Source organism: Camelus bactrianus, chromosome 7 (assembly GCF_048773025.1).
Source record: "Camelus bactrianus isolate YW-2024 breed Bactrian camel chromosome 7, ASM4877302v1, whole genome shotgun sequence".
NCBI classification, from domain to species: domain Eukaryota; kingdom Metazoa; phylum Chordata; class Mammalia; order Artiodactyla; family Camelidae; genus Camelus; species Camelus bactrianus.
In genome coordinates, this window is record NC_133545.1 from 15675046 (window position 1) to 15696344 (window position 21299).

The 21299-nt window shown below is 46.5% G+C and overlaps 1 protein-coding gene across 1 annotated transcript; it reads left to right on the plus strand.

Moving 5' to 3' along the window:
* Window positions 1-5627: 5627 nt before the first annotated feature.
* FAM180A (family with sequence similarity 180 member A) lies at window positions 5628-20869 on the plus strand. Its single transcript, XM_010947497.3, has 3 exons — window positions 5628-5993; window positions 15340-15440; window positions 16943-20869. Exons 1-3 carry the CDS (start codon window positions 5918-5920, stop codon window positions 17285-17287), a joined length of 522 nt encoding a protein of 173 aa, XP_010945799.1. The 5' UTR covers window positions 5628-5917; the 3' UTR covers window positions 17288-20869.
* The last annotated feature ends 430 nt before the right edge of the window (window positions 20870-21299 follow it).

The following is a 21299-nucleotide window of genomic DNA, read 5'->3' on the forward strand; positions in this document are numbered from 1 at the left end:
TTTCACAATATGTCAAACCATCATGCTATACACCTTAAGCTTATATAGTGATCTGTCAATTATTTCTCAATAAAACTGGAGGTAAAAAAGAAAACTACACCAGGAATCTGAGGATTCCTCTCTCCCAAGGATTCCTTCAGCTGCTTCTCAGGATGAGCCAACCCCTGGAGAACTGGATTAGGATGGGCTCCCGCAAGCACCTCATGGACCCAGAACCATTACCCCCCTCTCCAGCCTCACTCAGGTGGACCCATCAGATATCTCTATCTCTCTGTCTCTCTACCCATCCATCTATCTCCAGATCCCTGGTAACTTCATTTGGAGGATCCAGTTACCAATCCCTGAGACTGGCCATGATTAGAGCCACCTGATGCCAACACCAATACATCTCCCTAATCCTGAATCTCAGGAGGAAGATGCAAATACATATGGAAGATTATACTAATATTCGCAAAATATTCTGTTTTTCCATCCTGTGGGAGAATTATACATTCCTGCCCTACTGAAATCAGGAATTGCCCTGTGATTTGTTTCAGCCATTTAAATGTGAGAGGACTGGAAATGAGGGACGTGCAATTTTACAGCAGAAATTGTAAGAACCAGAGTGTGGTTTACACGAATCTTTTTCCCTCTGCCATGTTGCCCAAGCAGTGGAAGCTGCTCCACTAGCCAGGATCCCAGAATGAAGACAATGTGGAGTAAAGCCATGGCCAATTCATAATGCATATGTTGCATGAGTGAGAAACAAATCTATATTATTGTTGTCGTGAGCCACTGAAATGTTGGGGTTATTTGCTAAAGCAGCATAACCTTGCAAGTCCTGACTAATAAAGTGAATATCTAGTCCTTCCCTCTCCGAATACCCTGGGACTCTATGTGCACATTAGACCACCTTCTCCTGAGAGCTTTCCATACCAAAAGAGGCTTTTCAAAGAAATCATTTTGCATCCCTTCTCAAGGTCTCTTACCTGCCTTATACCTGCTCAGTAAAGGAGGGGTCTTAACATCTGCCCTGAGGTGCTCTCTGGTCTGGCTTCTACAAGCTATCTGACCATCTCTCAGAGGGCAAGGCCACCGTTTATGTTTTCCCCAGAGTGGCTTGTACGATGTGGGGGACACCAGAAACTGTCTGTGGGATAATTCTGAGAAGAATTTGTGGCATTATTAGCAGTTAGAAAACTTGAGTGATGGATGGGAACACCTAGAATTTGTTCCACCTAAATCTCTACATGTCCCAGTTTTAGCAACCTCCCTCAAACAAAGAAAAAACCCTAGCAGCAAAGGCTGGCATCGGTTATTTTTCATCTGAGAAATACAAAGACCCCGGCTGGACAAGTCAAGGTCCCTGCCTGAGAGTGGAGATGACACAGTCATCGGGTCCACCCGGAGCCAAGCAGCTGACCTGATGGTACTGCGGGTGCCTCAGTGACACGTAAACCCGGCTTCAGAGGCTCTGCCAGTGCGGCCTGATCTTGACGGCATTCCAGCCAGAGGAGAGGTCTGGCCCACTTTGTTCAACTGGCCCATCCGTCGGTGGGCCACCCTCACTCCCTGTGTGACTGCTCTGGCAAGCGAAGCTGGCCACACCGGCTATGGAGGCCTCACGTCGACCCAGGAGCTGAATTACCACAGTGTTCCCTTCATCCGGGCTGGCGCAGGAGGGGGCCTGGCCCCCGGCACGGCCAGCACAGAACGGGTGACTCATTCACACTGTTAGCGAGCAGGGAAGGCCGGCGGCTGTCCAGCTTCGGAGGCTGGCACATCATGATTACAGCTGTGTTTTGATTGTCGTACCAAATTACGTCACGCACAGCCTGAAAATAGAATCCAGCCTCAAGGTGCCAGCTGCACAAAGAGGGAGGCTTCCTGAGACTCCAAACCTGGGTGCCGTGCTGGATTCCTAACTGTGGAAAACCTGGGACTCCTCGGCATCTCCTGGTGACAGGGACAGAGCAGTGCCGTCAAACCATCTCACAACTACTAAATGGTAGAATGCCTACGAGGGGCTGAGACGAAATAAGCACCATTAGAATGAAGGTTCTTGATGGCAGGGACCATGTCTTATTTGGTTTGATAAATCTATTACCTGGCACAGAGGAGATGCTCAAAGAGTTAATGAATGAATGAGTGAATGACAATCAAATGGGAACAGAATCACTGCCCCCTGCCCGTGTTACTATTACCTGGGTCCCCGCCCAGCACACCCTCTACTGTATCATGCTTCCAATCGATAGAAGCTGCTTCACTGGTGTTTCTTTCATCTCAGCCCCTCGTAGGCAGTCTACCATTTAGTAGCTGTGTGACGCTGTTATTTATCCTTTCTAAGCTTCAGTTTCCCGTGTGTAAAATGGACTCTATTACAGTATCCAGTGAACAGAACTGCTGTGAAAATTGAATGAAATAAAATAAGCTGTGTGGTCAGAACCCAGCAAATGGTAGACAAAGTAAGCTGGAAGATGGTGCTGACAAGAGAGACGCAGGTAGATGCCGTGGGAGTTCAGAGGTGAAGGTGCCCTTGAAAACTATTGCCTTGAGGGGAACATCCCTCCCCTACAAAAAGCATTCTACACACCGTCAGTAGCTCTGGGGAGCCCCACTGTTATGCGTCCACTGTGCTGTTACAAAAGGCAGTGATTCCATTTGCTTGCCAGTCTTAACCAGTGTGCACAGAAGTGCAGCAAGAACAAGAAAAATATGGAGAAAGACAAAAATCAGTGCGTTAGGCCAGGGTTTCCCGAGACTTCGGTCAGGCTCCTGGAGAAACTGTACACACTCACCTCCTGCTGCAGGTTGAAGCAGTGGGAGAGAGGGCCTGGCCAATCACCTTATGAAATGAAATGAGTTACAAACCCACTGGCTTCCAGCCCATATCCAAATGCTAGTCCTCATCTCAGCTTAGTCATTAGCAGGTGACATTTGATGATTTGCGTCTGCAGGTGAGAAAGTCCAGGACTGGAGGCCAAGCCTGGGATTTCTGGGCCTGGTTTCCCGTGGCCAGGCCAGTCATGGCCATCTTCCCTCCTCAGCAACCTCCTCGCTCACAGGGGTTCTCTTGGCAACTTCCTCAGCTTCAGCATCAATCAACAAATACTCAGTGGGCAACTACAGAGTGTCCAGTCCTGTACTTTGGGCAAGCTTCACAGATTGAAAAAGGAAGTACACTGAGCAGCAAAGGAAACCATCAACAAAATGGAAAAAGCAACCTACAGAATGGGAGAAAATATTTGCAAATCATATATCTGATAAAGGGTTAATATAAAGAATCCACACGACTCAATAGCAGAAAACCAAACAATCCAATAAAAAATGGGCAGAGGAACTGGATAGACATTTTTCCAAAGAAGATGCACAAATGGCCAACAGGTACATGAAAAGGTACCCAACATCACTAATCATCAGGGAAATGCCAAACAAAACCACAATGAGGTATCACGTCACACCTGTCAGAATGGCCAGCATCAAAGAGACAGGAGAGAACAAGCGTTGGTGAAGATGTGGAGGAAAGGGAACCCCGTGCACTGTTGGTGTGAATGTAAATTAGTGCAGCCACTATGGAAAACAGTATGGACGTTCCTCAAAAAATTAAAAATAGAACTACCATATGATCCAACAACTCCACACCTGAGGACATATCCAAAGAAATAAATCACTATCTCAAAGACATATCTGCACTCCTATGCCCATTGCAGTATCATTTACAATAGGCAAAAACATGGAAACAACCTAAATGTCCATCAACAAAAAAAGGGTTAGAAAATGTGATATGTGTATATACAGTGGAATATTATTCAGCCATAAAGAAGAAGGAAATCATGCCATTTGCAACAACATGGATGGACCCTGAGGGCATCATGCTAAGTGAAATAAGTCAAAGAAAGACAAATCCCATGTGATCTCACTTACATGTGGAATCTACAAAAACCAGACTCATAGAAACAGAAAACAGATTGATGGTTGCCAGAAGTCGGGGTGTGGGAAGTAGGAGAAATGAGTGAAGGTGGTCAAAAGGTGCAAATTTCCAGTTATAAGATAAATAAGTTCTGGGGATATAATGTATGTCATAGCTACTATAGTTAATAATAATGTATCATATATTTGAAAGTTGCTAAAAGAATAGATCTTAAAATTTGCATCATAAGAAAAAAATGTGTAACTATGTAAGGCGATTGATGTTAAGTAAACCTACTGTGGTCATCTGGCTGCAGACCCTACCCTCTTACTTTCTAGCCCTGCACTGCACAGTGCAGTAGCCACTGGCCACACGTGGCTATTAAATACTTGAAATGTGGCTCGTCTGAATTGAAATGTGCTATAGGTGTGAAATACATATTGGATTTCCAAGACTTGGTATGAAAAAGGAATAGAAGGGGGAGGGCATAGCTCAATGGTAGAGTGTGTGCTTAGCATGAACAAGGTCCTGGGTTCAAGCCCCCAGTACCTCCATTAAAAAAAAAAAATCTAATTGCCTCCCTCTTGCCAAAGAAATAAATAGGAGTAGAAAATATCTTGTTAAATATACTGATTACACATAGAAATAATGTTTTAGATATATTGGGTTAAATAAAATATGTTACTACCATTGATTTCCCTGTTTCTTTTTACTTTTTTTTAACGTGGCTAGTAGAACATTTTGAATTACATTTGTTTCTCAAATTATAATCCCTTGGAGAGGGCTGTTCTATACTGACCTCATTGTTTGGCATGAGCATTAAATCAGCTAATACATGGAGAGCACCTAGCACAGTGCCTGGAACAAAGTACACACCCAACAGCTCTTCTTAATATTAAAAAGATCACTGTTTATCAAATTTTATAGTCAAGTTTTTTTTCAAGCAACCTCTTTTAACAGATAACAAAGGACTTCTGATTAAAGCAGAGGGGGTGTCCTCCCCAGTGGCCCATTCACCCTGGGTACCACCTTCACAGGTTGGAAACCCACAGAGTGAAATCTACTTTAAACGGCCTGCAAGCTTTAATGTTGCATGTCTGGAATTTCAGAGAAGGTGAGGGAGTGGTACTGGATAAAATCAAGGTAGACACTTGGCTCATGCATCTTAAATGTTATCACCACAGAAAGAAATAATAACCATGACGTGATAGAATTGTTTACAAATGCTGTGGTGGCAAACATATTGCAACACATAAGTGTGTCAAATCAACTCGGTGTGCATCTCAAACTTACACAAGGCTCTATGTCAAGTACAGCTCAATAAAAAAATTAATTAAATGCCTCCCCAAAACAAGCATGGAAAAACACTACCGTTTTGCCTGGGAAAATCAAAGTGGTGGGCACCATGGCAGCTCTCTCCTGCTCCTCACTGGAACCAGTCCAGGGACGGGCCACAAGTGACACTCAGCCCCGACAACAATGACTTTGCCATCCTGAAGGCAACTCTGGGCCAGTCGGCCCCAGTGTATGTCAGGCAAGCTCCCAGCTCTTGCTGCAGCCCCCGCCCCTGGCTCCAGGGTGTGTGTGTGTATGTGTCGACAGGGACTGCTGCCAGCTCTTTGCCGGGCTCTCTAACAAGTTCCGCGAGTCTGTTTGTTAAAGAAAAATTCCAGTGGGTGCATCCAACACATGGAACTCAAGTACAGAAATTATATTTATCCACCCCACTGCCAAGGAGATCACATGCCCCGTGAGTCACTCCAGATGTGCTCAAAAACAGTCTCTCTGTGGAAGCCCAGTCCCCCAATCCCAGAGAGAGTAGGATTAACAGAGGTCCCATTCCTCTCCTCCCAGGAGGCAGCCCCTGCCTCCACCTTTCTGAGGCAGGAGAGGGCATCTCAGCACGTCTGGAAAAGGAAGGACAGTAAGAACTATATCGTCACACGGGGAGGACCAGTACGGGCATACCTGTAGCTCCTGGGGTCCCATTAGGTTGGAGGGAGACTGTTCACCTTTCTGGAGGAAAAGATGTGTTGGAAGACGTTGCTGCTTCTGCTGTTGTGTTATGATGCTCAGGACACTCTGTCCCACAGATGGAGCAGGGGTGAGTTGCTTTTTATTTATTTATTTGATGCTCATTATTCTTTCTTCAGTACAATTAGGAATTTGGTGGAGGGGGGATTGGAGGGGCGGAAGGAAATTAAAAGCCCTGGGCCCGCCTTTTACCTCGTCTCTGCCAATTGCTTTATGCTTCCTGACGTGCTAGAAAGTGTTAGAAGGTGATGGGGAGATGACACTGAAAAAGTCAAAGCTGCTGAGGGAACTGGGTCGGGGTGAAGAATGCAGAGGGCATCCCTTCCTGACAGGCTACAGCAAAGTCATCTTTGGTTCAGAGAATGTGGACAGACTCCCTGGAGTTCGCCCCAGGCTGCAGCAGCCAGGCAGAGCGTGCGGAGAACAGGTGTGGGAGACTGATGCTAACGTGATGGGACGGGGCTGCTGGCCAGCAGGAGGGCTGAGAAGAGGCTTGGGCATGGGCTGTCCACGTGGAGGTCTCCATGCTGCTTCCTGAGCAGGAGTGGACACATCTTCCCAGCAGGAAAGGAAGAGTAAGCCCTCAGCATCTCATGTCTGCCCAGCTGCTAGTCCTACTGCCCCGGCCAGCCCACCTCAGAAAGGAAGGCGCCCAGCAAGGCTTCTCTCCACAGCCGACCTCCTTTCCCTCGGGATGTAGCTCCTCAGAGGCGACCTGGCATCCTCTCTGGCCCCTGTGGGTAGACGCTGGCAGCACCTCCAGCCAATTTGGGTTTATCACTCAGAAAGTGAGGGACCAACGGTGCTGACCGCTCCACGCTGATCTGAACTGAAATCTTTCCACTGCCTAAAGTCAACTGAGGTCTGTCTCCTGGAAAGAACTGGAAAAAGAAGTCAGGCTCAGTGGTGTTTCTACAGATTCAAACTGGGGTGAAGACTGCCCAGCAGTTGTGGGAATAAGCCTCCCATTCATGGACAATGTCAGGAAAGGAAGGAGTGGCTGCTGGGGCACCAAGCAGCACATCTGAAATGGAGCAAAGCAAAAGCCACTGCTCTTATTAGGGTTTTTATTCCTTCACTTTAAAACCTGAGACTAGGGACTTGCCAATTCTCTGAACTGGGCTATTAAATGATTGTTGCCCAGAGGCAAATAATTAACATAGCATTTTCCCATAAACATATCACACAACATACACACCCCTCCCTGCTCATCAGGTGCACAAACCCTGGGGGCAACACTTGGAAGCATAGAGCAAAGAGACCTCAGCATTGTGTTCTGCCACTTACCCCTGTGTGATACTGGGAAACCTTCCTCAATTTGCCTATTAAATAAAGGATGATAATCTCCACTCTTCGTAATACACAGGCTGTTAGAAAGCCAAATGAGATGATTTGGTTTGTTACCAGGCTTATAAACACAATAGCCGCGTCATGAGCTACCCAGCCCCTGCAAGGAACACAAAGATCTAATTTCGGCCTTTCGTTGGCTGTGTGACATCTGGCAAGTCTATTAACCCCTTTGAGCTTTGGTTTAGAAACAGGTAACATATTAACAATAAAAAAAACTGACAACTTTGTTGTCATGTGAGAGTCATATTAAAAAATATAGAATGCTTTGTAAATAACGGGCAGCTATATAAATATCAGCTATTACCTGCCACTTAAAATTTTTTCATTAAAGAAATTTGAGGTTCTCAACAGAGGGATCTATAGCAACATCCCGGGAGCTGCTGCCCTGGCCCCACCCCTCCTCTCTGGGGAAGGACTGCCCCTCAGTAGCAATAACAATCTATAGAGACACAGAGCCAACACAGCTGAAACAGAGGCACAGTGAAGCAGCTGATGTTAAGTGCTGAATTAGCGGTCAGTGTTCAGAGCCAACAAATGACACGGAGCCCTTCCAATCATCATCAAAAGTCTTCCACGTAGTTGATTTTTTTTCATTTTTAGTATTTTTCCTAATCATAAGAGGAAGACACAATTGCCACTTTTTTAAGATGCAATGGGAGTCACACCCAAAGAAAAACCAGTTTTCCCAAATGTACTAACTGTTCCTTTCACCTTCATCTTTACCCGACTCCCAACCTCACCCCCACCCCACACATAATTTAGAAGAATGTCCTTGGAAACAGTCTGAGGGCGACCTCTCCGTACAAGATCCTCCTCTCCCACCCCTCAGCACCACCCCAGCCTCCACCCTCTGCCTCCACGTGTAGAAATGTGGAAATAAATCCAAAAGGAATACACCCTGCCTCAGGACATCTTTTTTCCTACCATTCTCCCAGCCTCTCCCTGAGAAGCGCTCTCGAGGATTCCGCCCTGGGAGGCAGCTCTCCACGCCAGGATGCCAGTCCAGCCCCCTACCCCCGATTTATTAAGACCAAATGACTCACCTGTGGTCAGTGAGGCAGCCGGATAGGCAGACACACCTGGCCCACATCTCAGCCCCACCCAGGTCCTGCCAGGGCACCGCTTGCGGGGCTTGGGGTAGACTAGCCAGTCTTAAAAAACGAAATACATGTATTAATTCCTATTAAGTATCTATGCTTTTATTAAATACGTATGTTATTTCTTTGAAAAGCAGTTTAATAAGGAAGGCTAGCCCTTAGTTATTAGGCTGAATGTATGTCATTTTCAGGTGTCAACTTTAGTGTGTGTTTTCAGCCATGAATGTTCCAAGAAGGGAAGTGGTCAATAAGTATTGACTGACTAACAGACCAGCATGACTGATTGCACCGTGTGTAGCCATCCGTCTACTCCACAGTCAGTACAGGAGGCAGGAGCTGTTCTAACCACTCACAGTGGGGAAACTGGAGGATGGGGAAGGAGTTAGCACCCCACCAGACACCTCAGCTGGAAGCTTAGAGCTGGACCCTGACTCCCCAGACCCCGACTGTAGGGGCAGAGGTCCCCTGTCCTCATTCATGCCACTCCACCCTCAGGGTGCTCCCAGCAGTCCAGGGGTCCTCCTGGTGTGTAGGACTCTCTGGCCAAGGGGAGCTGACTCAGAGCAGCCCTTCCAGAAGCACTCCCAGGGACCCCAACACACGGGGCCAACGTCCTGGCTCCGTCAGAGTATCTCTGTGTTTCTATAGGGCTGGCCCAGGAGCAAAAAAGTAAATGACATCAGTAGGCTCTGGCAAAAGATCTTTTATAATTGAGAGCTTTCCCTTCCCACACCCACTGTCATTTCCATAGAGTTGCTTCAACTGATTCATTAAAAATACAGTTGTATTTTGGTCTGATGTGGTCCACGGCTTGAATCCTTTCCAATGAGCTCTTTGGTATGGATGCTGCACACAGTTACATGGAAACCATGACAACAGCTTTCATACTGTTCTTTTTTTCTTTTTAAACTATTTGGAAGATGGGAGAGGAGAGATTTTTATCCCAGGTTATAAAAAGTCAAAGAGATCAGGCTCAAATCAAAGACAGGCTCCTCCTTTTAAGAAGTCTTCTGCCTGCATATCTGGGCAAGAAGGCTTGGGGGAGCTAAGGCAATTGGGAGACGGGTGGCAGCCTTGACTGAGATCATTAAAAGTAGCTTCTCTGAGGCGGGAACATGGGCTCCTCAGAGATAAAGGGAGGGTGTGAGGGAGACAGGAGACAATATCTACTTCCTGATAATGAGCCAGGACCTGTAACTGCAGATCAGTTCTAAAATCACTCTGTTAAAAAAAGGAAGGATTTAGTGAAGCATTCTGAAAAGAATGGAGTTTAGTAATAAGGATAGTTAATGTGGTTCTATGAGATTGTTTATTCATTCAACAAACAGTCATGGGCAGGATACTAGGCACTGGGAATACAGTGAAAAAAACAGACAAAATCCCATGCCCTTGTGAAGCTGACATCCTAGTGAAAGGAAACAAACGCTAAACCCATATAGAAATAAAACATCTGGTTCATTGGATAGCAATAAAGAAGGGACAGGTTAGAGGGTCTTAAGGATTATAATTTTAAATAGGGTAGTCAGGGAGGGCCTCACTGAGAAGGTGATTTGAGACCTGAAGGAAACATGGGAGTGAGCCATGCAGTATCCAGAGAAAGAGTATTCCAGGCAGAAGAAACAGAAGTGCAAAGGCCTGTGGCAGAAGCAAGCTTGGTGAGCCCAAGGAACAGTGAGGAGGCCTGTGGCTGGACTGGCATCATCTGGGGATAATAGATGAGCTCAGAGAGGCAGTAAGGACCCAAGTCATGCAGCACCTGGTGGCCATCTGAAGGTATTTGGCTTCTACTCTGAGTGAGATGGAAAGCCACAGAGGGTTCTGGGCAGAGGTTTGACACTGTCAAACCTACGAGTTCTCAGAATCACTTTCGTTGCTGTGTTAAGGATAGAATAAGAGTGGGAGCCAAGGATGGAAGCAGAGACACCCTGAGGGAAAAGGCTCAAGGTTTGGACAAGAAGGCTAGCTGGGATATGGTAAGAAATAGCCAGATTCCTGATATATTTTGAAGGTAGTGCCAACAAGATTTGCTGATTATTTGGGTGTGAAGTGTGAAAGGAAAAGAACAGGCAAGGATGAGTCCCCAGGTTTTGACCTGAGCAACTGCGGGAGATGGGGACCAAGTGCTAGGAGAGGGGGCAGTTGGGTGGGGTTGGGGATCAGGAGAGAGAAATATCACAAATCCAAAAGGAGACTCCTGTAGGCAGTCGGATGTCTAGAAGTCTGGCTTGGGAGGACAAAGCCGAACATCAGTACAGAAGTAAGTGTGGCTGGAGGAGAGACCCAGGTTGAAACCAGGAGTCGGCAACATGAAGAAGTAGATGAAAAAGAAGAACAGGGGATGAGAGGAATTTTTTCCCTAAAGAAGCAGCTGCAACACGTGTTCATGAAAAATTCAGTAGACAGGGAAAAATTAACGATGTGGGAGAGAAAGGTGGAAAGGTGAGCACCGTCTTTACTGGCGACTTCATGCACACTTGGAAAAGCTGTCTCTGGGTAAGAGCAAGGGTACAATTACAGGAGGGAAGTAAGAGTCTCCGGGGAGGTGGAGGGAACTGCTTGAAGGAGAAAGGAGGAGCTGTGAAATCATCATCTGTTCCCTAGTGAAACAGAGTGAGAGGAATCAGGGAATAATGGTCAGGCAGTGTTTCAGGACCCATGTGAGAGTAACAATTGTGAATTTCAAGTGAGACCACTTAACACAGGTGCAGGTGTGGAACAGGTAAGGAGATGGGTGGTGCTTTTGCCAAGTGATTGCAAAGGAACAAAAAGGGAGCAAAAGAGACGAGGATTTGTGCAAAGGATCATAGGGCTATAGAAATTTGAACTTGCCTAGCGTATTACAAATCAAATTAGAGATTTTTAAAAATATGTGTGGTTCATTTAAGAATATGTTTTATATCATACACATTCATTAATAATTAACTGCATATAGCCTTCCTGTAGTAATAGAGAAATGAAGAATGCCTGGTCTTGGGGCAGATGCACCTACAAAAAGATAGCATGGTTCAGCCTATCAGTGAGATTGGGTTTTGAAGCCCTTGAGACCTGGATTTTAATCTCAGTCCTACCACAAACAAGTGGGGTTGGGGGGTGGTGCCAAGAGCAAGTTTCTTCATCCATTAAATGGGATGTGAATACTTAGCTCACAAGGTACACGAGGAAAGCACAAAGCACAGTGACTGGCTCACAGTGGGCTCATAAGCTATTGCGACATCCAGGCTCCACATTTGAACAACTTTGGCCTGAGGTCCAAATGTGTCTCTCAACAGAAGACATGGACAGAATATGCTAAGACACGTGAATTTCTGGATCCAGTTCCTGAACTAACTCAGTGCATGTGGCATGAACTTTAGCAAGTAAATCATTTGTTCTAGGCAGGTTAGACCAATGTATCATAGATAATGTCCCCTGAAGGCTCATGAGTCCAGGAAGTTAGGGGGAGGGGCTGGTTTCCCTGTCCCAAGGCCAGCCCGGGCAGCGGGCCTTCATGCAAGGACACATGGGAGTCTCTGGCATCCCCTGGTCACACTGAGTGGCCCTTGTGAGCATATTCACAACCTGAAGAAATAGCTGGAGAGTTGGCTGGACGTGGAGCGTTAAGTGAAGAGGAAAGAAACAAACGGGCCCAGTTTTACACCACGCAAAAGAAACACAAAGCCAGTGATTCTGAAAACACTGCCCCAGCAGCCTTCTTGCCCAAGGCTCCACTGCCCAGGAGGCAGTGGGGTCCTTCTGCCCTGCCCTCCCCACCCCACTCTGCTCTCTCTCCTCCCTCCGAGAAGGTAACGGCCGTCCAGCGGGAGCATTCAGGCCTCAGAACTGCTAGCCTTGAGAGGACTGTCCTGCTCAAAGCAGCTTACTGATTGCTTACAGTGAGGAGGGAGCCGAACTTAAAATGACCTCATAAATTTGGGAGATGGGACAAAAGGGAAAGGAAATAAAACCAGCAAAGCCTGAATTAAAGAGTCTCCAGTAATGTTTTGTTTTGTTGTGGTGTTTTTTAAATACTTGGTGTATTTTTAAAATCATTCCAAAATATATTTATTGAGACTGCACTCAATATATATACTGAGCTTTATGCAGGCACCAAGATCAAGCAGAAGAGGCCTAAAACCCATTTTCTCCCTCCCAGCAGCCGGCAATAGACAGCAAGATGTGACATGTGTAGAAAGGACGCAGGAAGGAGATGTAAAGAGAATAAGGAGATGGAGCAGGAACTCAACAGTGTATGGGGGGATCACAGGGAAACGCTTCCTAGGGGAACAGGCCTGATTTTCTAACGATGTGGGAACAAGCTTTGCGCACGTACCTCTTGGCATTGGTCAGCTCTTGTTCGGGCCATTTGCATTTCTGGCACAGCCCAGCCTTCATCGTTATGGACAAGGACATCTGGAGTGACTACCTTCAGCTTCTTACCCGAATGTTTTGACATGGACCAGACACAGCTTATTTCTCCCCCACCACCTGCAGCATCTCCAGGGGAGATGAATTCATGTCTCCGGACCTCGTCTCATTCAAAGGGAGTCAGACATGGGCAGCTGCTGAGATGTCTTCCCCAGAGCTGGCTGCACGTACACCACCCGAGGGGTCGTAAAAGCCCCTGCACTAAGCACGCCGTCAAAGCAGCAGCAGCAGCATGAGGGGCACCTGCAGAAGGTGGTGGAAGGCTGGGGGTCATGGGAGGACAGAGGGAGGGGGGTCCATCTTTGAGATTCCAGTGCTTCCCACACAAACTTTCCGAAGCAATAATCAGCCCTAGCCTAGAGGCTGAAGCTGTTTCTAACAATCTTCCCCAAGCTGTGTTATTGTTCTAAAAACTATGAGCACAAGGGTTATTGGAAACATTGTTTCCATTATGAAGCTCAGCTTTGCATCAGGAAATATTTTCATCCCAACTCTTTTATTTTATTTTATTTTATTTTATTTTATTTTATTTTATTTTATTTTATTTTATTTTATTTTGAAAACTAAGGGTCCACCTGGGGTGTGCACGTCAAAGGAGTATTGCTGTTTGCAGGGAAAGAAAGGAGAGAGGAAAGTGCAGGTCTGGCCGTGAATTACCTCCCAGGAGGCAGCCATCCCGGAGGGAGCAGAATCCCTTTCCCCTTCATGTGCTGCAGTGCGATTTTTTTTTTAAGGGAACAATATTTTTAATTTCACAATAACAGAAAAAGTAAAAAAAAAAAGTCAAGTTGCTCTCAGATCCCACCCAGAGAAGAGGTTTTCATCCTATCGCACTCTGGTCACTTAAATCAGAACCTCTGGGGCTGGGACCCAGGCGCCCTGGGGTGATTCTGGCGTGTGGTCAAGCTCGCGGACCCAGTGCAGTAGGAGAGGCCGCGTCCTCCCGAGCTCCACCTGAGACCACAGGCAGAGGCCGTGAGTGAGCAGAAGCGAAGGCCTTCTCAGCCCCTAACATCTATGATTCTGTGGGAATTTGGGGAAATGGGCCATTTTCTGGCAAAGAGTACAAATTCTGCTAAAATTCTAGGCTGGGAAATATCACTCTGGAGTTCATAGGCTCCTTCCCCAGATATGGTCTGGGGAAGCAGGCCGTCACTCTGCCAGTCAAGGCCCCTTAGATGCAGGGACGTGGTCAGCCGACCCTGGAGGCCCGCCAGGCTCCCCTCGGGGTGCAGAAACATGAAACCGTATTTATCCTAGACCCCGGGGAACTCGAGGGCTAGATAATACATGGATTACACAGAAGCAATATTACAGCAATGCTGCATCCAACCAGCTTTCTCCAGGAGGCGGGCGATTCCTACCAGTGAGCTTTTCAGGAAATGTCCTTTGCCTTGGAGATGTTTCATTGTTGTCACTTCTGACAGAAATCCTTCTGAGTGATTATGCAGCTCCCTTCTTCAATACAGCTCTCTGGATGTCACCGGACCTTTTCTTGATGGCCCAAGGGCACAATTTTTAAACAGAGCTGTCATGTATGGTTAGGCAAATTGTGCTCTGCACAACTTCAGGGGGCGCTACCTACCGCAAAGTCACACAGATTTCTACTGTTACTTGCCCAGTTTTCTGGTGGATCACAATCAAGTGTCTTGAGGAAGCTGCCCCTTTTTCTGTCAGTTGGCAGCAGGCCTGCCAATCATGTTTGCACGGTGTTCTGGGACGCAGACGGGCCGTGGGGTGGGCAGGGCTGTCTGCTTTCTGCCTGATACGGCCCTGGAGAAGTGCAATTTGTAATGACTCCGACACTCTGCCATATTCTGTCTCCTCCTTACATGTCCTCAGGCAGTTCCTAATTCTTGGTACCCCCCCCCCACCTCTAGCAGCCCACATATCTTCCTCCAGCTGCCACTTTGAGATGCAACCACTGAGGGACTATGGTGTCAGGTCATTGACTTTATACCAAATGCATTTCTGAGTCAGGCCGTGAGGGGAGGCCCTGGGCTTGGCTCCACACACCCCCTGGAGCCAGTGTCAGGGTCTACACGGGTCTCTGCCTGCGCTCTGTCACCGGTGCTCAAGTTCTTGGCAGCTCTATTCTGGATGGCTGAGGAATAGCCAGGAGTCTGAGTCTCTGATTAAAAGTCATCAGTAAACAGAAACCAGCACTTCATACTGACCAAGTACTGAAATGTGCGATACTATTGGGGAACAGTAGTATTAAGGAACTCGTTTGTTGAATTTGGGGGGTTTTGTTTGCTCATTTCTGTTTTGTTTTAACATCAATTCCCCTGGGTAGACATACCCCCAGACATACATATTTTTCTAAATTTTCTGAGATGAGTCTTATGAGAAGACAGGTTTGAAGTCGCTGGTATGAAACAGTAACACCTGACGTTCCTGGTCGTTCTCTGGGACCCACCAGGGCTGGCTGTCACCTCTCCCACTTCGTGTCCACCCCCACTTGGAGTCAGTCCCTTTCAAGACTGAGGGGCGACCCTCAGGGTTCACCCGTGGGAGAAGCCAGGGCACACGCAGCCCCGCCAGCTCATTCTTCTTTTCTTATAGCTGTGCTCTTCCCTGCCGCCCACCGGCCAAAGAGGTCCTCGTCGGTGCCCCTGAACCCCGTCCTGCAGAGCTCCCTGGAGGAAGTGGAACTCCTCTATGAGGTAGGCAGAGGGCAGAGTCGTAACTCAGGTCACCCAGAGGGCACAGCTCCTTCTCTGTGACCTGAGTGACCTGAGCCCCTGAAAATGAGTAGCCTCTGCTGCCCAGGGGACCGGCCTAGACGTGTTTTTGGAGGCTATGGAATCCTGCCCATCCCCAAGGAAGGGGTTCCTTATACGGCCTCTCCTGTCCCACATGCCGTCCCAGGGAATAACGGTATTGAGATTCAGCCAAGGCATGTTGATGTAGGCTTGGCACAGAGGGGCCACTGCCAGCACCCAAGCAGTGGAACTGGGCAGTATTCCCCCACCAGGCCTTTCAGGCATGACTCGGCAGCAGTCTCCCCGCAGTGGTTGTCTGAGTGGAGCCATGTCTGAGTAACCTTCTACTGTGACAGTCTGGGGCTGCCCCAAAGGCTCTCTTCCTCTGCCTCTGTCACCTCCATTAGCAAGACCTCTCTTCTCCTCTAAACCACAGGTAAATTTCCCCAGGCTGCTTGGTTTGGTTCAGCAATAAAATTCCAGGTTCAAGATCTGAGCTTTAGTTCTGGTTCTGCCACCCACTGGCTATGTGAACTTGCATCAGCCCGTTTCTCTCTGGGCCTGAATCTTCTCATCTGTAAAACGAGGGACTCCAATGACCGCCAAAGCTCCCCTCCTGCCTTGACATCCTCCGTGTACTAGAATTGCCTGGCTAAGGAGGAGAAAGTCTGCTGCAGCCAAGCAGCTGAGCCGGGGGGCAGACTTCAAATCCTGCCTCGGGGAACAAGCTGGAAAATGCATAGCCTTTGCCAAGTCATGCACATGGGAGTCAGAGAAACAGATCTGTTTTAGAAAGATAACAGACAGTAGCATGGAGGATGGATTAGAGCTGGGGGAGGCAGGAGACAGAGAGAAGAGTTAAGACTCTGAGTCCAGGAGGTACTTATTAGGTTCCTGACGTGAGCCTGGCACTGAGCGGGGGGTGCATATGACAGATCCCACCCCTACTCTGAAAGAACAAGTGAGAAACGAGGACAAATCTCTGTATCCCCCTTTATTCCTAGCACAATTCTCTGCATCTTTCAAATTCCCAGCTTCTGATTTTAGATTATCCAAAATAGTGAGGTCGTGCTTTGGAAGATCTTTGGAGGATAGAAGGGGAGGAAGGGGAGCAGGGGGTGATTCGGAACACTAGAAACAAGTAGCCACTTACATAGTGGCTTTGTACCGGCACAGTGTTAGATGTCGCCCATATCTGACTTATTTACTCCTTCTAATATCCCAGTGGAGTATTGTTGTTACTAACCATTTCACGGAGAAAGAAACTGAGGCTGAGAGAAGCTAAATAAGTCATCCAAGTTTATACAGCTAGTGGGAAAGTCAGAACTGGAACCCAGGTCTCTTAATTCCGAAGCTCTCTCCACAACCGCCTCCCTAAATGGGCCCGTGTGACCATGATCCCTGCAGTGTCCTCACCAATACCACCTGATTCATGCCTTTCCACGCCCCTTGTTTCTCCCCAGTTCCTACTGGCTGGACTTGAGATCAGCCCCGAACTGCAGATCTCCATCAGGGACGAGGAGCTCGCCTCCTTGCGGAAGGCCTCCCACTTCCACACCATCTGCAACAGCGTGATCCCCAAGAGCATCCCCGACATCCGCCGGCTGAGCGCCCACCTCTCCAGCCACCCCGGCATCCTCAAGAAAGAGGACTTCGAAAGGACAGCGCTGACCCTGGCCTACACGGCCTACCGCACAGCCGGGTCCCAAGGGCATCAGAAGGATGTCTGGGCCCAGTCCCTTCTTAGCCTCTTCCAGGCCCTGAGGCATGACTTGATGCGGTCCTCAGACCCCAGAGCGTCTCCCTGAGAGACTGGCCAGCACCAGAACTGTGGAGCAGAGACCAGCACACAGTAATCTAGAAATTCTTCATTCTCTACTCTATTTACAGAGACCAGCCACAAAACAATACCACCAACTCAGAGTAGCAGAGATAATATAAGAAAACCCAATGCTCTTTGCCCCTTGTAACTTCTTGACAGTCGCATCTGATTCATCTCATAACGTGACCTGGGCTGGAAAAAAAGGGCTGGAATGGTAGTTCAAGATGCCTCCAGAGGCCAAATGTTTGCCTGGTGACAGGCAGGAGTCTCAGATATGCTTCAACACTGAGTGACTGTGACACAAACACCCAAGAGTGAAGACAGGGCTGGGGGAGACATCACAGAAGTCTGGGTGTGGCAGGGGGATGGGGGACAGAGCTCTTTGGTCCTGTCAGGGTGCTGGGTTGACTGAACATCTTCCCAAGGTTCTGTAGTAAGCTCTAAAGAAACTAGAGCTATAGACAAAAATGAATACATTGTTAGCCAAGGATACACTTTTCAGCTTTTCCAAAAGTCGCCAAGAATAATCAGTCGGAAAATCAGTAATATTATGACATGTATGTCTGGACTGTTCTTTTCTGAAGGCTGGTCTAATACAGGGGAGGAACACAAAGGGGGCCCACAGAAACGTGACCATCGTGCCTTCCTTCTTGAACAGAGAAACCAAGCTAATGCAGAAAGGGCCATAACAAAAGAGGCGGCACCAACACCCAGTCCTGCCTATCCTAATGCTAAAATTATCTAGCGTCCACCAAGAATTAAGTGCTCCTAATAAAAGTGATTTTCAGATGACAGAATTTTACCCTTTCAAATGCCAAAGCTTTCATTTTGGTAATATTGACTTGATATCTTTTTAAGCTATTCACATGATGTATCTTAAGCTTTTATTTAGTATATTGGAAACATTCTAATGAAGGAGTTAGATGAGATCATCTCTAAGATTCCCCTACTTCCGAAATGTCCACTATCATTTAACTACCCAGGAGATGTTACAGGGAGGACACCTGGACCTGAGACATCTGCTGGACTAATTGTCATCCAACCCTGAAAGGTCCCAGACTTCGCTAATTCTGTGCCTGGTGTGAGTTTTTCTGCTGCCTTCCTCACTGTCAGGCTGTTAAGAGCGTGCTTTTCTTTGCTACAACATGACTTCCCCTTTGCAATTTGTTCTTTCTTACTGGCCATCACCTGAAAAACAAGATAGTGAATCTTATTATAATTCTATGTTAAGTAAGGGTTAATAGGTGGAGGCCTCTGCTGGGAGTAAAACACCAGCTCAGAGATCTTTCCAGCTTCTCCTAGGTTTGCAGCTGGTTTCTGGAGGATAACGTTGCAAGAAGTCTGACTTTTGACTAAGTGAGGATTCACTGGGCTAAATTTGATTCTGAAATGTGTATTTAACAATTGTTCTGCATTATGACAAAAGCTGGTCTGGACTTCTAAAATCTTTGAATAAGTGAGCTTTGCAGCAGCATGAGCTGCATAATCTTTTGGAGAAATATCAGGATGCAGGAAGGTATTCATCATCAGAGAAAAATCTCGCTCTGCATCCTGATGTTCTCGGGCTCAGAAGAGGACTAGCTGTCAGTCTCTCTGGTTCTCATTCCCGGATGACACTGCTCTTTTGCCTCCCTCAAATGCACGCTCAGATATATACTTTTTGTTCAATTTTTCTCTTTCTAGTATTACCTGTTCACTTTGCCCTGGTTACTCCACTAGTCTTTTTCTTTTTTAAAAAATTTTAGTTGGTGTCTCTGCTGCTCTGTCTTTGGGCCCAACTTGGATTATCTTTGTATCCATTCCTCGATCCACCTCCAAGTATCTTCTGCTGGATTTCTTGCTCTATCTCTGCCTGCCCATATTTGGATGCTCACCGTCTCCTTCAAGTATCACTGACTAAAACAAAGGTCAAGACAGGTTTGAGGGGGAGGGTATAGCTCAGTGGTAGAGTGCATGCTTGGCATGCACAATGTCCTAGGTTCAATTCCCAGTCCCTCCATTAAAAAAAAAAAAAGATAAATAAATAACCTAATTACCCTCCCCCTGCAAAAAAAAAACCTAAATAAATAAATACCAAACAAACAAAAAAGACAAGTTTGGTATTGCCCAGAAATCAGATTAGCCTCATGCCCTACCTCCACTTTGTGTGATTTTCCTGGATGTGGGGCAGGGAGGGGGTCAGCAGAGGTCTCAATCCCTGGACACCGTGCAATACTCTGACAGTCAGAAGCTGTCCTGGGGCTCCACCCCTATCAGAACGGATCTGAGAGCTTTCTTTCAATCACCAGGCGGAAAGACCCACCCTTGTCGTCCCTGCCAGCCATGCCAGAAGCATGGCTGCTCCTGGTAGTAGGAGAATGGTCCCAGGGCCAGGGAGACCAATGGCAGCTCATTCAACCTGCCACAAAAAATTAAAAGCACTCTTGCACTTATAAATCAGGGGCCATACTTAGGTGGCAATCAATGACTGAAAAAAATAGAAACAAGAGGAGTACAACCTTTTTAAAGACAAATGAAAATTTCATTTTCAGTAACTAGATACTTAAACACTATTTCACTCTGAATGTAAATTAATTATTTACCCACAAAAAGTTTTATAGTAATGACTTCATTTACAAAATCAAATATTCCACTCACCGCTACCACCCAAAAACCCAGCTCTTTGCCCAAAGAGCAGTGAAGGTGCAGACTGGACAAAAACAGACTCTCCCATTTTGCCTCATTAATGCCACACTGCACACACCACAGTCAAAACCAAGTCATGTTTTGTCATATTTATTCATAGACTGAAGAATCTGGGGTGTGATATTGGTGGTAGAAATTTGCCCGTGACTTACTGGAACTATTCTGCCATTTCTATACCACCGGGAAATTTAAGGATCTAAAAATTCTGGCATTTTCCTCTATAGTTGGCATTCTTATGGCTACCTCTGGTGTCCCTCAAGAGACATTGGAAAACATTTGTGTGCTGAAATTGTCAGTGCTCTGTCATCTCACCTTGAATCTAACTAAAGGAGAATCACATAAGTGGTAAATCAGTCAGAAGGTATTTCCACAGGTACACTGGTCTCAAGTTATATGCTTGGTACATGACTTTATATGGTGCCCCTTGCTTTCCTAACTCATTTTAACATCTTCCTTTTTTTTTTATTGTGGTAAAAAAAAAATCATGTGAAATTTACCATCCAAACCATTTTTAAGTGTATGGTACAGTGATGTTAATTACGTGCACATAGTTGTATGACTGATCTCCAGAATGTCTTTATCTTGCAAAAATATTTCCATACTTATGAACCAGCAATTCCCCTTTTCCCTCCTCCCAGCCCCTAGCAACTACCATTCTATTTTCTAAGAGTTTGACTCCTTTTGATACCTCATAGAAGTGAAATTTGTCTTACATTTCTTAAGCAATAGATAAAATAATCTTTTAAAAAATATTTTCTTTGTCTGAAAAATGGATAGACTCCTGAAGGAGAACTACTGGTCTCACTTTGTCACTCACCTTAACGTAATTTTATAATTTAACAAATACTCACTTGCGGTGTAATAAAAATGTCATGAGCGAGTACCCGGGCTCAGTGGAGTCTTTGTTATCTCAGATTATCTCACCAAGGAATTTGAAGAGGCTCATGGGTTTCACAGCAAACGCTGACTTCCTCAGCTGTTTATTTTCATCCAGTCTCTTTGATATTTGCCACCAAAACATCACACATGTGGTATTGTTCATTCTGAGCTGCAAAATCATCACCAAAAATGAGGCTTGAAAATAGCTGGTCTTTAACATGAATTTAAACAGATGAGTCATAGCAGCCTATTCTACAATGGCAACACAATTTCAAAGGGGATCTGGGTCATCTGTGGTTGCTCCTGCCTTAGGGGTCAAGAAGACCTGTTTTTCTGGAGTCACTTTGCCTTTAGCCTGGGGATTATTTCCAACTGGCATAGCAGACCTTGGAACGCCATTCCTTGCATTCTGTGAATTCAAGAGAACATGGATT